At 40.1% G+C, this 16,021-nt stretch overlaps 1 protein-coding gene across 1 annotated transcript; it reads right to left on the minus strand.

The window, feature by feature from the left end:
* Positions 1 to 692: 692 nt before the first annotated feature.
* Positions 693 to 10,471, minus strand: LOC103063608 (serine protease 27-like). Its single transcript, XM_007436907.4, has 6 exons — positions 10,360 to 10,471; positions 8,064 to 8,090; positions 7,116 to 7,278; positions 5,558 to 5,829; positions 3,398 to 3,567; positions 693 to 998 (listed from the first exon to the last, which is right to left on the minus strand). The coding sequence occupies exons 1-6, from the start codon at positions 10,469 to 10,471 to the stop codon at positions 693 to 695; spliced, it is 1,050 nt and encodes a 349-aa protein (XP_007436969.2).
* Between the last annotated feature and the right edge of the window lie 5,550 nt (positions 10,472 to 16,021).

Raw genomic sequence — 16,021 nt, forward strand, 5'->3', positions numbered from 1 at the left:
AGTTGATATGAGGAAAAAAGTGTGCAAAAGAGAGCAATGGAAGAAGAGACAGTTGCTTTTCCTGCTTCAGTTATCAGATCCTCTAGAGCTGCAAAATGTATGTGTGAGAACCTGCATTTTGTCTTTGTTTTGAAGTGAGATTCCCCACTACTTAGTCTGTCTTCATATGTGGCAGTAGTAATATCAATTATAGCCATGATGATAATGGAAACACTTATTAAGCTGTCTGAGTCTGAAATGCAGGGCTTGGAGAACATACCATGGGGATGGACGTAAACCAAACAAATCCACGCCATGATATAACCAGAGGCTATTGGATGCCATACATGCTGCCATATCTACTACTGAATCTGTTCCAGGAACTGGAAAAGTACCCAGTTGTGGGTTCCTCTGTTCCAATCTGCTACTTCAAATACTATTCCTGGAATGGAAAATTAAGCCCATGAAAAATTGAGGTAGTGATAGCGAGGAGGGAATGGAAATACTCCTCCATTTCTGGATATCTATCAATTTCATGAGTATCAGCACCAAAGAAGGCATGCTGGAGTAAATTCTTCATCACAGTAAAGAAGGAAAAAACTGAAGCCTCCTTTGTTTCCTCACTGACAATTCTGACAATTTCTGTTTTCTTCCAAAGCACAGTATAAAATTAACTCAAAGATCTTCCCAGGAGAAAGAATCACCTCCCTTCATTAAAGAGTCTGCTTAGACAATAGCAGCAAAACAATAGTGGCAATAAAGAAGGAGATGAAGCTGAAACTGCTAGTAGAGGCACTGTTACTGATATTTTTGTTGTTCACTGTTGACCCATGGTTTTTAGTATTCGTGCCTATGAGCTCCAGCTCTGGTATTTGACTGTGGATCCATTGCTGGTAGGATGTTACTCTTGCATAAACTCCAGGACGATTCTTCTGGGCACATCCATCTCCCCAGCTGACTACCCCTGCAAGATACCAGGAACCTTCCATCCAGCAGGCCAATGGACCACCTGAATCACCCTGTGCAGAAAGAGCAGTGCTTAAGGAAAAACTACTGCAATGATGGAAGTGAATGCTTATTATTAAGGCTGCACGTGTTACATAGGATGAAGAAAGTGGATGGGTGTGCTACTGGAATAACAGCAATGATAAGAGCTTTCTGCTACTTTGACAAGTGCACTGAGACAGGGTTACCTGAAGTTGAAGAGGTGCATAGTGGGTCAATTAAGCTATAGGAGCTTCAGATTTGGCCCTATTTCAATTTCCCAAAATGCAATAAATTAGAAATTCAATTTTAATGGCCTTGGGAGCAGGAAAAAACTGGTAGCTGCTGCAAAAGCATGATGCCAACTACAAAAACATGCTACAGAAACATAGTAGCCAGGGCTGACCGAACTGTCAGGCACTTGGAGAAAATTGAGGTGCTATCTGTGATTGCTGGTGGTGTATTGGCTAAAATGTGCCCAAACTGGCTGGTACTACCCTTAACCTAAGCTGGGAATGCTGCATGGGACATGGATATGGATTAAGGCTTCATCCAGTTTTCATCTTCACTATCCTACTTAAAAGGTTTTATGGGGATGACTCGATTGGCCAAAATCATAAAGGATTGCAGAGGTCAATTTCTATGGCCCCATCTGGTGATGATCACGGCATACGAAAGATGGTGACTTGGAAAGTAAGAGGAGTAAATGGTAAGGAGCATTATATACATTGTATGTCTGTTGATCTAAAAGAAAGTGGAAGGATGTGAAAGATCAGCATGAAAGTCAGCTTATCTTGTGTAGTGTTGAAAAAGATATGCAGAAAAGTGAAGATGCAAGTTTAATTATGAGAGAAAAAGTTAAAATGTATGTCAGAGAGTATGAATTTAAGTCATATAGCGTCCTTATGGGTGTGTATGTAAGTAAGAATCTACAGCAGTGTTTCTCAGCCTTAGCAACTTTATGATAGGGGACTTCAACTCCCAGAATTCCCCAGCCATTCTGGGAGTTGAAGACTACTCATCTTAAAGTTGCTAAGGGTGAGAAACATTGATCTATAGTTGGTGATTTTTGCATATTATGTTCCAGTAAATGTGAGATTGAGTTTTAGGAAATGTTGCGCAACATTCTGAATGAATGTATTCTGGATAAAAATTATTCTGTTAGGTGACATGAATGGATGCCTGGGAGCAAGATGACAGAGGACCAAAAAAAAGTATTTCGGTCATTTTTCCAGACAGGTAGAAAGATAGTGGGTAGCATTTGATCTATTGCAGGGGATGAATGTACAGTGTGTCATTAAGAAAAAAGGTTATGTGTAAGAGTGTGCTTCTGTCCACAGGAAGTTAGAATAGTATAGATCAGGAAAAATATAAAAGTAAGCTGAATGTACTGTGTGGGATAAAACAAGAATTAGGGTGAAGAATCAATAGGGGCTGAATGTGTATTGAATATAAAAGTGATTGACCAGTATTGAAAGAAGTAGATTGCTATGGTATGGCCATACAAAGAGAATGAATGAGGATTGAATTATAAAACGTATATATGAAAGAGGGGTGAATGGGTTGAAAGGAAGGGAGAGAGAAAGCACAAACAACAATGTGTGAATCGGTGTATGGGCATGGTATAGAAGCCAAGAAGTTTGCGAAGATAGAATATGGATATGTTTAATAAATAGTATTAGTATAAACTAATTTCAACATTTCCTTTTTTTTTTAATTATGTCATGCCTTTGATTACTTTGGCCTATCAGTTCTTACTCTTTTTCTGTGCCCTGCATAATATTACTTACCCTTAATTGCAGAATAATGCTTATGTATGTACAGTATGTATGTATGTATAAATATTGTGCTAGAGGAAAGCAACATACTTTTGAGAGTCCTGGAAGAAACACACAAAATCTTTAGCAGAAAGGACACCCTGCTTTTATGGAGACTTTTGCCTCTGTTCCCTCTATTTTCCTGAATTTAGATAATCCGTTCTATACTGAGGTGTGTGTGTGTGTGTGTGTGTGTTTATGTATGTGCACACTTACACACACAAGTATCTCAGTACATTTTGTCACTAAGCAAGACACTGGGAAAGATATGGAAAATGGGATTTCAAAAAAGGCAAATCAACTTCCCAATTATTTCTGAAATTTGTCTAAGGGAGGTTTACCCCTAAGTCTTAAATATATATCTGGGTGTTTTTCACTCATGAATGTCTTATTCTCCAGTCTTTCAGATAAGGAGGAGCAGGGTTACCACATTTGGGCTTCAAAAATCAGGATAATCACCAGATGGCAGCAAAGGCAACACTAATTCTTGGCTGTTGTCTGATGATCATACAGAGTTTTGCAGCCCAAATAGCCTTACTAGCATTATTCTGCAATTAAATCTTGGTAGCAAATGAAGAGGGTGCCCAAACCTCATGAGCTGCCGAACATGGTCTTACCTGGCAGGCATCCCGTTGTCCAGCTGCAAAGCCAGCACATATCATATCTTCTTTAATTTCTCGTGTGGCCCTGGGCTGTTTAGAGTCCTGGTGGTAGAGAGCGTTGCATTTGTTCGTGCTGATTATGGGAACCTCTAGCTTTTGTAGAATATCAGAGCTCTGTCGTCCTTCTGCAAGGAGAGAAAATTAAGAGATTTAATTTAAAGGGACACAATAAGAACTTTAAAAACCAGTGGAAAAGCTTTACAATCTTCCTAGAGACTAAGGTTTGCAAATGGAATGTCCCTTCTGATTGTTATATAACTTAAGGTGATCTTAATTCTTGATCTAACAAATCTTTCTCCAACCTGCTATCCTCCAGATCCACTAGACTGCAGCCTTACTGACAAGGATGTGGAAATTGTGGCTAATGCAATTGTGGGATATTAGGTTGCAAACAACCAGTTGAATAGTCAGAATTTAGCTTGACACTAAGACTGGATCCAGACTATAGTAGCTGAAGTAAGTCAGTACTTTATTACAGTCTTATACGGTAGTACATGTACATAAAACATCCATAAAGCATAATGGCTAATAGCTACTCTATTATATAATGTACTTTATCAGCATCAACACTGGAGAATGAGTCTGGTCTAGTGGTTAAGGCTCCAGGCTACAAAGCAGGAGACTGGGAGTTCTAGTCCCGCTTTAGGCATGAAAGCCAGCTGGGTGACTTTGGGCCAGTCACTGTCTCTCAGCCCACAACGTCAGGCTTGGGCGACAAGCCAAGTAGGTCAATTCCTGGATCAACATTTAGTTGATCAGAAAAAAAGCAGACCCTGCACCTGCGGGAAAAACACTAGGAAGAAAAAAAAAATTAGCATCAATGCACTCCCTAAGAGAACGCACACTGCTGCAAATCCTTGCTGTTGCATAACATTTTTTCAACAAAATTTTGTATATGCACCTTTGGGCCTTTATTAGATAGTAGGTGAAGAAAATAAAATTTCTCAGGGCAGCCTTTTTAAAATGTTGGTAAAGATGGGCTACCATGACCTTATCTGATTCTCTCTATAAAGCATACATTTCAATCAATTCTACTGCTCCTGAGTGAGATGGGCAGAGTTTTTTATTGGGTAGTATGTTTCTGTACCTGCCAACAGGTATGGCCTGAGGGGTGTGTGTGTGTGTGTGTGTCAAAGCGGGCTCTGGCAAAAGCCCATCCATACCTTCGATTGAGAAGTGAGTTTAGATCAGTGTTATCCAAACTTGGCCACTTTAAGATGAATGGACTTCAACTCCCAGAATTCCGCAGCCAGCATGTCTGGCTGAGGAATTCTGGGAGTTGAAGTCCACTCATCTTAAAGTGGTCAAGTTTGGACAACACTGGTTTAGATAGTCCACTGAAAAGTGATTTAGGTATATCAGCATTTATTCTTTAAGCTGTTCCTTTCCTATGCTTAAGAAGGCAGCTTGTCTAAATCAGCTTAAGAAAACTTAAGCTTAAGCAGTCCAGACTGCAGACTACCATGTCCCCCACTGGACAAGCCCATTGTTTCTCTGCCCACCCACCTGTCTGTTCCAGGAGAACATCAACCAGTTGCTTTCCTTCCTGGGTGGGTCTTTTTTTTTTTTACATACATCCTTGTGTGTCTGTGTAATACACACACACACACACACACACATACACATTTACTTATGTATAAAATTATATCTATACAAAGTAAAGTTAAATTTATGTATGTAAAAATGCACATATATGAAAATACATGCAACCATTTTAAAAACAAAAATACTGTTCTTATTTGCCCTTTTGCACTTCAGTTTTAGGCCTTCCCTTGAACATTGCTACTAAAATAACAGAGTAACTAAGAATTTTGCCTTGTTCGTAAGAGATTGAATGATGAAGTACTGGAATCCAGTACTTTCGTTTTTCAGAAAAACCCTCAGCTAGGTAGTGAAAGCTAGGTAGATATAAGAAAGACAATAGTAACAATAATAAAAAAAAGTCTCTGTTGATGTTCTCCAAATGTGTTAGACTTAACCACTTGTGAACCACGAGAGTGGGGGATTACAGGTGATGAAATCATATCACATATCACAGAGGTGCCCAAACAGACAAAATATAGACTGTTATATATAGTAGAAATTCTGTAGGTTCACTTTTCTTTCCACGCCTACCTTTGGATTGAATGTTCCCCCAGCCAGTGACCCAACACGTGTGTCCTGGGAGGAAGTTGATGTTGGCACTGGGGACACAGATGGGGTTGATATGGCGGGAGAGAGGCAGTCGCTGCTCCAGCTGGATGAGGGCAATGTCTCCAGTCCTCAAATCCCCTTCATAGGTGGGATTGAGGATAATGCGCCCCACAGAGGCTATGATGGAATGAGGCCCTGGGTCTGAAAGCTTCAGTGCTCCAACTAGTACAGTAAAATTAGAAGGATTGTTGAGCCTGAAAGGCACAAATAGAGAGAAAGAGAGAGAGAATCTGTGTGGGACAGATGGCTATATTTTTGGTGCCGAACAAGATGAGCTGTAGCACTGAATCAAAATCCAGAAGAGATCCTCAACAAAAAGTATACATTTAATATACGTATTTTCAAGTATGGAAAGTTTCTACTATTGATCAACTGGATTTGTGTTTTTTATAGTATTCTTAATTTTTTGTTTTTTGTTTTAAATCCTAGCTGTATAAGAAAAAAAAAAAAAGAATGATGAAAAGGAACAATAAAACCAGCAAGGAAAAATGATACAAAATGAAAAACGTCTCTCAATGGTGAGCAAAAGATTGCAAAAATAAGAAGGAAAAGACTTTCTTGAGTTGTTTCTTCACCTCTATAGAGTATAAATGAGTTATGAGCAAATGTTCAGTTTCATGTCAAACTGATTCAAATGCAGGTTGAAATCAATTCAGTGAATTTTGCAAGTTCAGAATGTGGCTGAAATTCTCTGGGTTCAGAAGCTAAGCAGTGTGGGGCCTAGTTGGTACTTGGATGGAAGACTACATTAAATTGCAGGATTAGAGGCTAGTCTGAGAAGTTAAAAAAAAAATTAGAAAAAGACAATGGCTAACCACTTCTATAGTGTCACCTGGAAAAGTGCAGGAGTCAAGTTTAGTTCGAGGGCATCTTTATCTTTTTAGTTAATATAATTGCCCTAAAAATGTATGAAAACCACAGGGACTTGTCCAGGCAGTCACCAGGTGTGAAGACTGACTCAAAGCCTCCCCACCACAAAAAAAAAAAAAAAGTATGAATAGGAAGAAATTCAGTTTTTTTTTTCCTTAGTAGATGCTAATGTAGTGAATAGAGAGGATGGCCTTGAAGAGAAAAGATCTGTTACCAATGCAACAATCAGATAAACCATGCTTGAGCCCAGGCCAAGAAGTCTTTTATAAAAAATGGCTCAGACATCCCCCTGCCCAAATTCACATGAAGCTAAAAGAGGGAGGAAGGGAAGCACCTTCAGACTTGTAAGATTCTGTTACTACAACTGTTCTAATATAAGTCACTTTAGATCTACATGGTGTCTGTTCCTTAGGATGGTCTACCATATAGATCTGACAGCCTTTATTAAATAAGGAGTCTGTTTTAGAAGACTGTCTGCAAGTTCCCAGGCTGGCTGGGAGGGCACTTGGGAGGGCTTGGAAGACTGCTATGAAAATCTACCAAGAATTTTGTTTCCCCAAGGGACAGGATTGAAAGGTGTTGGCCTGCAGGTTGTCGAGTGCATACTTACTGATTAAAACAATGTGAGGCTGTGATGATCCACCGATCTGTGACCAGAGAACCACCACAATGATGCTCCCCATTCAACTTGATGCTCACTTGCCAAGGCCATTCTCCATCCCGGGAATCTTTACCCCCTACAATCCGGCTCAGAAATCCCTGCTTTCCACAGACTGAGCAAAAAGGAATTATTAGGAAGGATTCACTGTTGCTGTAGCATTACATGGTATTTCCTGGATGACTGTTACTCTCCTATCAGCTTGGAATTTTAAAAAGAGCTGAAATCTAAAAGGGATGAATTAACTTCTAAGCAGTTTTGCTGCTCTGTGGCCAACCTCCTCTTTCTGTCCACCAGCTCTCTTCCTCCTTGCTCCATGTCTCCATTTTTTCTCTGTTTTAGTTTTTACTTCCCCTTTAGGCTCTCTCCTCTGGCTGTGCTCAGCCAAAGACCTTCACCCACAATCTGTTTTTTATTCGCCCACCCACCCACTTTTCCTTTATTTTCCACATTGCCAATCCAGGAAAATCCAGGTGTCCTCCTCGTGTCTTGTTTTCCTTCCAAGAATCCAGTCTTCTCTAGGCAGGATCCAACTCTCCTTCACATTCCTTAAAGAATTCTTTAGGTTCCTCCAACGTTTGTATGCATTTTTTGAAACTTTCTTGTACCTCTTGAACCTGGTGATGCTCTATTGGTGTACACGGACTATCTGACTAATAACATTCTGTAAATGAGTTTGATGCTAGCAAATACAATATTCAATCTTTTCTCAGCTTTAACTGAACTAAGATACGGCGCTGCCACAATTTCTACTTTATAGTTTCTAGATGGCTATATTTCATTGAACATTGTAGCAAAAATAATATTTGTTCACCTAATTTCCTATATTTTGGTATTTAATAGGATAAACTTTCTAATAAACAGCCTGCTAACAAGCAAGCAAATATAACTGATGCTCACCTCTAGGGACATGGCTTGGTTCAACATCTAAAAGAAAGAGATATATAAAATCATGAGAGTTACAGCTTAGATTGCTATTTTAATACAATAGAAATAATTTGGAAACTCCAGTCTAGATATCACTTGTATTTAGCCTACTTACTTTATTTATTTCATTTATTTATAAAATGTATATAGTTGACTGTCTCATGGATATAACTCTGGGTGGTGGCATACAATCAAAACAATTAAAAACAGAGCCTTGAAAACCATTAAAAACATAAACAAAACCATGGGAGAGTACATTCAAGGTCTTACATATACTATAACCATTTCTCAAGATCCCTATTTCCATGGGGTGCTCATGCCTGCTGACAAAACCAGATTTAAAGAGATTTCCAGAAAGTCAATGGGGTCGGGGCCAATCTCACTTTGGGGGGGGGGGATGATATTCCATAGGGCGGATGCCATGGCAGAGAAGGCTTACCTTCTGGGTCCTGTCAGATGAAACTCCTTAACAGACAGGACCCGTAATATGCCCATCCTGCTGGACCTGATGGGATGGGTATATGTAACTGGAGAGAAGTAGTCCCTCAAATAACTCAGCCCCATGCCACATAGGGATTTAAAGGTCAAAACCAGCACCTTGAATTGAACCTGGAAGCAAACTGGCAACCAATGCAGCCCATGGAGCAGAGGTATAATATGCACTGATTGAGGAGTGCCCATAACTGCCTGCGCCGCTGCATTTTGCTCTTGTTGAAGTTTTTGCCCCATGTACAGCGTGTTATAGAGTCCATTCAGGAAGTGACCAGGGCATGAGTAACAGAGAGTAGAGCCTCTCAATCCAGGAACAGGCATAACTGGCACCCAACACCAAGTTGTGCAAACACCCTCCAAGCCACAACTACCACCTGCTCTTTAAGCAGGAGTCGTGAGTCCAGAAGGACCCCCAGATTGCTCATAGGGTCTGTTTGGGCAGTGCATCCCCATCCAGCACAAAAAATGTAAAATCCCGGATCTGGAAGGCCCAAAACCCAAAGCCCCTCAGTCTTGCCAGGGTTGAGCTGAAGCCTGCTGTTCCCCATCCAGACCCCCACAGTCTCCAGACATTAAGAGACAATATTAACAGCATTGCTTAATTCTCTGGGGCAGAGATGTATAATTGGGTATCATCAGCATACAGATGATATATCACCCCATGTTGATGGATGATCTCACCCAGCGGCTTTAGGATCTTAAATCAGAGCTGTCAAGATGTTTGGATTTAGGATGGTTCAATTTAAAGCAACACGGTTTAGTCAATGTCAATGTCAAAACAGAACAATAGGAAAGTCCACAGAAGTTGAGTACTGTCACAAATTCATTATCTGAGGGCCAGGCTGACTCACTGGGGGAAACACCTTCTTTTTAAAGTTCTCTCTTTTTGGATAGCAGACTGTAGAACATTGACATGTCTGGCAAACCTAACCCAACAGACATCATCACCCAGTGATACCTCACTTGTGCCCTAGGCCTGTCCTTGCATGACCCAAAGCCAGCTCCTCCCAGACAAAGTTTCTTCTAAGATATCATTGAACTTCGTCTTATAATGGGGGTGCCATCTGATGGGCTCCTTCCTAAATTAAGCTCCCTCCTTATTTAGTAATGATGGTGACAGCAGGAAGCTTGGAGTTGCCATTTAAACCAAAAGGGCGCACCGTGAAGTGACAAAGCTATAATTGCCCTTAAAAGCTCCTGAAGGCTTCCTAAAGTTGATTCTAATTGGAATGTGGACTGTGATGAATTAAGAGAATGATTAAAAACATGCCCAGAGAGTAATCATATGTCCCACATGTTCTTTTCATTAAATAGAAATGTAACTGAAATGAAATCAAATTTAGTTGTTGTACTGCTCACATCTGTTGCCCAGCCTGCCAGCCACATTCTGGCAGTGCTGCACCTTCCCCCCCCTCCCCCCAAAAGAAAAGAAATTGTACACCTTGTTCTAAATGCATTCCATACTGGTGCTGCTGAAAATTTAGCAATGCCTAGTACTGCGTTTTGCCAGGCAAAGAAAAGAGTAGAGTAAAATAGAGTAGAATACAGGAGAGAAGAGAAGAGAAGAGAAGAGAAGAGAAGAGAAGAGAAGAGAAGAGAAGAGAAGAGAAGAGAAGAGAAGAGAAGAGAAGAGAAGAGAAGAGAGAAGATCCACATGCAAATACTAAGCCCTGATGGAATTTTGGCATTTAATCTAGGATGCTGCACATTGCTGGGTCTGACCCATCTCTCATTGGTGAGAAACATTTGCTTGTGCAGGAAGTCCATCAACACTTACTTGTCAAAATTTGCAGGAGCATCAGTAGCAGCAATCTTCTCCCTGGCCCTGGTCCTTGGTAACCCATAATACCACTGCTGACTTCTTTGTTTCCTTCCTTCTTTTCACTCATACACAAAAAAGGTAAGATGTGGCACTCTTCCAAAATAAGAAGCATAGTTTAGGCAACTCAGGCTTTGGATGCTGGTATATATATACATACACCCCAGAAGGGCGTATTCGTCCTAGGAATCCTGCCAGATCTGGGTATTTGCCTCCTGGGATAGTTACGAAACTTGCTGAGTAAATGTAACTTAACTTCTACTTCCTTTCAAGCTACCCATTTCCCTGTTTCTAAGCCTACTGCTTGGTCAAATCAATCCAGCTATTGAGATTTTTTCTTTCCCAATCATCCTAATATCTTCTGCATAGCCCATCATGCTGATCCTTCTTAAGCCCAAGTACATTTGATCAATATGCAATCTACATGTGTATGTTTTTTCCCCCACCTGCAGCTAGGAGTTCCTGTATTCTTTATGGCTTCCACAGGAATGATTAACCCAGTCAGTTGGCATACTTTTAGCTTGTTCAACCCTCCTCCTCTTTTGAGGAGGATGGGTTGAGCATGGGTCTAGTATTAGCTTTTAGGGTGGAATTCCAAATCATTTGAACAGTAGCTAAGATGGGTGGTTGGTGATCCATTTTCTGGATGAAGATGTTAATAAACTTGTAATTGTAATTGATAAAATTGTAATCAAGCAATACAGAGAAATACATTCTTTAACTATCCTGTGGCCTCAGTAATGACTTTGCCGATGCTTGTAATCCTATATCAAGGTATCCTGGAATAGCTTCCATTGAAGTCAGTGGACCTTGCTTCAAAGCAAAACTGTAGGCGTGTACAGGAATGTCCTGTTAACCAAATCTTTATAAGCTGCTTTGGGTATGTGAAATAAATGATGGGACAAGCGTTTTGAAAACAAAATAATGATGATTACTTGTCTGCAACTTCCACCTCCAATCAGCAATACCGTATTTTCCATGGCTATCTACATCACCTGAACTTTAGTAAATAAGGAACCTTTTCAATCTCAGCCTTGAAGGTGGGATGTTTGCTTACCCAGTTTAATCTCCTTTAGCAAATCAAACTGGAAGATTTGATCTGAACATCTGAACTGGGCCAATTTTCTAAACTAATTTAATGATCTGAACATAATTTTGCCTGATCTACGTACCCCTAATATCTATATGTATTTAACATCTTTTTCACATGTGTGACTGAAAAATGAAAGAGTAGTCAGCATTCCACACGTTTTTGAACTCAATCGTTTATTAACAATAAATATTCCAGTAGACCTTTCCTTCTTATGTCCTGCTTACCATGGCCTGAAGATGCCTTGATAACCATTTTTAAGGAACATATCCTCATGATTGCACCTTGTTTTATCCCTAGCATGATGCTGAGGCAGTCTAAAATATTTTTAGTTGTTCTAGTGCGAAAGCAGTGTTTTTCTTCTCCTGATACAAAACTTACTATGCAGACAATGTAGGCACCTCAGTGATTTTACTGGTGATGGGAAATATTGATCTCCCAGAAGTTGACAGATTCTCAGCTAGGATTTTGGGGGTTAACATGGAAATATTGATAATCCAGTGGAGTTTGATAGATTATTTTGCTGGGTGGGACCACAATCAATGTGCTACTTCTATATGTATGGGTAGATAGGAAAGCATATGACATAGATGCACACACAAATGTGGAATGGGGGGTGGGAGAATTCCACATTTTTGCTTTACAAAAAACAAATTGTTGGGGAAATTCAAGCTGGAGAAAGAAAAGTTCTAGAGACACAACAGCTCTGAGAGTTCTGCGATTTGAGCTTCTCTGCTTTGTATTTCAAACAGGTTCTTCTGATAACTTATAAAAATTATTTTTGCTGGCATGTTGGAAACAGGCATATCAATTTTTTTTTCCTGATAGGAGAAAAGAGATCAATAGCCCTACAACAAAAGAATCATAGATGCTTTGCTCCAGAGGTATTGTGGATTCTTACAGCTCTTCTTATACAGACAAGTAGATACAGGACTGCAGCCTGACATGGGGGAAACAGGGGCAGCTATTACCTTCCAACCAGCAAAAAAGATCTCAGGGAAGCAAATTCTCATAAGGAGTTAATATTCAATAAGTGGAGGGGAAAAATTACTCTTGTTAGAAGGATACTGATGAAGTTAGAAGGATACTGAAATGGAACTGTCTTCTGCCTGATTCCAGTCTATTTTCTATTTTCTGCATCTTTCGCTCTCTTTCTCTTTCTCTGCTCTCCTCCTATCTTTTTCATACACATGGGCCCTGTCCACTTTCTATCCCTCTCCTCATTTCACCCCACTTCTGGTCCTGAGCTCAGGAAATACAAAGCAGCTGGAGAAAGAAGTGGACTTTCTTGTTCATTTCCCAGCAGAACGATGCAAGATGCTAGATGCAAGAAATGGGGACAATAGAGAGTGACAATCGTATGAATTATTTTCCCCTGGCTGATTGGTGGTGGTGGGTTTGAACTGAGGGAGAGTGAGATGGACCGTGCACAGTTGTGAGTGACAGGTTGGTGTTTGGGGCAAGCGTGGTAAGGTTTTTTCCCCTTCCTTTTCCCCCTCACATGGGACTATCAGTCTCTCTTCCACCACATATTCTAGAGAGTGAATGGTAGTTGCTTTTATTGCCAGTAAATGATGCTCGGTGGGGATCTACCAACTGATGCTCTGAAACTGTCCCTCCTCTATAAGGAGAGCCACACTGTGCAATATCTGTCATCTCACTCCTCTGTCAATTCAGGAGGGATGGGAAGACTGGGGTCCCAGTTTTGGGAATACTAGTGTAAGTAATAGGTCCTGCCTACCTAGTTGCAGCAGCCTTAAGTTTTCTTTTTTACTTGTGTTAGTAACCACTTGTGATTTTATATATATAAAATGACATTTCACTGTTAGATTCCATATGCAAAACGGATACATTTGCTTTAACTGCTTTTATGAAGAATGACAAATTAAAGGGGCTGTGCAAACTGGGCCTCAAAGCACCTGTGAGTGCAAATATAATACCTGTTGGCAACAGCATCACAGAACTTTGCTTTTTTCCAGAATTGTGTGGCTGCCTTCAAAGCTTCCAGGTAATCTGAAGAAAGGACATACCTGCCCAGCCCTAAAATTTATCCCTTTTATGAACAGTGACAGAAAATGCAACACTTATTTTACCCTGGATAATGGCTCTTGATTTAAAATCAAACCCAGAGTTACCTTCTTGGAGGTGGGAGGAGGGCCTTTGCAGTCTCAGGAATGATGACTCTAGATGCACCAGGTACTCCTGATGTCAAATTTTCTTCAAAGAGAGAGAAAAAAAGCTCCAGTACTATCTAAGCAAGATTGTCCATAGCTAGCCTAGTAGATAAAAAGCCTTTATGGTATTCAAATGCATAACTTGCCTAGCAATTCTTTGGGGTGAAAATGAAAGAATGAAAACAAGGAATTATTAGGCTCAGATGACCAACATGAGAGTGTGTTCATCTTGAACCAAATTTCCTTGCTTCTTGGCAATTGGTGGTGGTAGGGGAGAATGGGGAAAACACATTGCATAGGGATTCCGTATATGGGCTGCAAAAAATCCTAATAGCCACTAGAAAGCAGATATTTAGTGGGTCATCTGAATTTTTGCAGCCCAAGTACAACACACCTACCATTCAATTCTATGTAGTCATAATTAGCATTATTACCATGTGCATGTGAGTGTACATAATCAATAATTATTGACATATTATTGAAATCATTATTGGGAAACCAGCTAGAGGGGCAGTTGAACTGATGGATGATAAGATAGTGAAAGTATTACAAGTGTGTATTGACAATACAGGGAATTTGAATGCATTCCTTATTTCTTTTTTTTTTCACTGGAAAAGAAGTCTGAACTGATGTTTTCAGAAGCCAAGTAGGAGGGATTGTGTCAAATATGCTAATGAAAAATGGACATTCCCTCCAGCATTGTCTTAGGTTTCTGGAGGAAAAGTTGTTAAATCCTTTTCTCTGCCCTGTGTTCCAGTTCCAGATCACATATCCCCAAAGTACCAGTTGGCCCCACTGAGAAAATAGTATGTTTGAGATATAGTCTGTTTTGAATCTGAATATTTTATCCTGTCCCTTGTGTAGACTGCTCATATTTGATGGGAGAGAGAGAGAAGAAGGGAGGAAGGGAGGAAGAGAGGAAGAAAGGAAGAAAGACTGAAGGAGATCCTTAGTAGATCTTCCATTAATTGTTTTTTTGGCTACTTAATTACAGTTTTCTACTGCCCATTCCATCCTTCAGCTTCAGATTCCTTATGCAAAACGGATACATTTGCTTTGTAATTCTGACTACTCCAGCCATCATCCCACACTCAGAAAATCATCATCATCATCATCATCATCATCATCATCATCATCATCCCAATCTAAATATCTGGCTGACTATGCAACCAATCACAACAACAACAACAACAAAGTAGCAACAATGGTGCATTGGAATATCTGCAAGTTGCCTGCAAGCAAGGACTGGTGGGACCACAAAACAAAGTAATAGAAAATGAAGAATCTAAAGTGCTCTGGGACTTTAGAATTCCAACAGACAAGCAACTGCCACAACACCCCACAGACTTAACAACTGTTGATAAGAGAGACAAAAAAAGTCTGGATAGTGGACACGGCAATACCTGGAGACAGCAGAATAGAAGAGAAAGAACTGGAGAGAATCACGAGATACAAAGACCTGCAAATAGAAATACAACAACTATGACAAAAGAAAGCAAAGATAGTACCAATAGTAACAGACGCTTTGTGTGCAATCCCAAAACATCTGGAGCACCAGTTGAAGACCATCGGCATTGACAAAATCACCATTGGTCAATTGCAAAAGGCAGCTTTACTTGGAACAGCTTATATCCTGCGAAAATACCTTTAATATTATTAAACAACATCTGCCTATCCCATTGGGAAGGACTCAATAAGTGGATAAAAATGTCAAATCCAGTCTAAACATCTGGTTGACTGTGCGACCAAGCATAATGATAATTTGTAGTGTCTTACAAGAATGTTGGGGTAGGTTGGAGTGAAGGAGGAGGAGAGAGATGATGGAGACATAGGAATCATGAATGGCCAGGGGCATCTGTGGCAAGTGGAGATGTTGTTAAAATGAGGAAACGCATATCATGATGTCATGACACAAACTCCTCCCCTTAAGTACTTGTTTGCAACATTGTGACACAAGTACCAAAGGGGTGAAGCTTGCACTGTGATGTGCATTTTGTCATTTGTTCCTCTTGCCTTTCCCAGGGACACCCATGTGCCTGGCAGAAATAATGCATGAAATTAATGTCATCCCTTGAATCAATATTCTGGAGTTTGATTCTAACAGTTACTGATTTCATTCCTATGCTTTCTAGTTTGGATTTTTGTAATTATTGTTAGCACCTTGGGTGTTTATATAAATAGAAAGGCGGGGCAAAATTGAATAATAAATAAATTAAATGTAAGGAAATTCAGATGGACAGAAAGAAATAGGTTTTCTCACCACACATAGTTAAACTGTGAATTTGCTGCCAGCAATTGTGCTAAAGGCAGCCAATTTAGATGTTTTGAAAAGGAGACCAGTTAGGTTCATGGAGGA

This window comes from Python bivittatus, unplaced genomic scaffold, assembly GCF_059951505.1.
Source record: "Python bivittatus isolate LINGU-HERP-01145 unplaced genomic scaffold, Pbiv_v1 ctg000440_np1212, whole genome shotgun sequence".
NCBI classification, from domain to species: Eukaryota; Metazoa; Chordata; class Lepidosauria; order Squamata; family Pythonidae; genus Python; species Python bivittatus.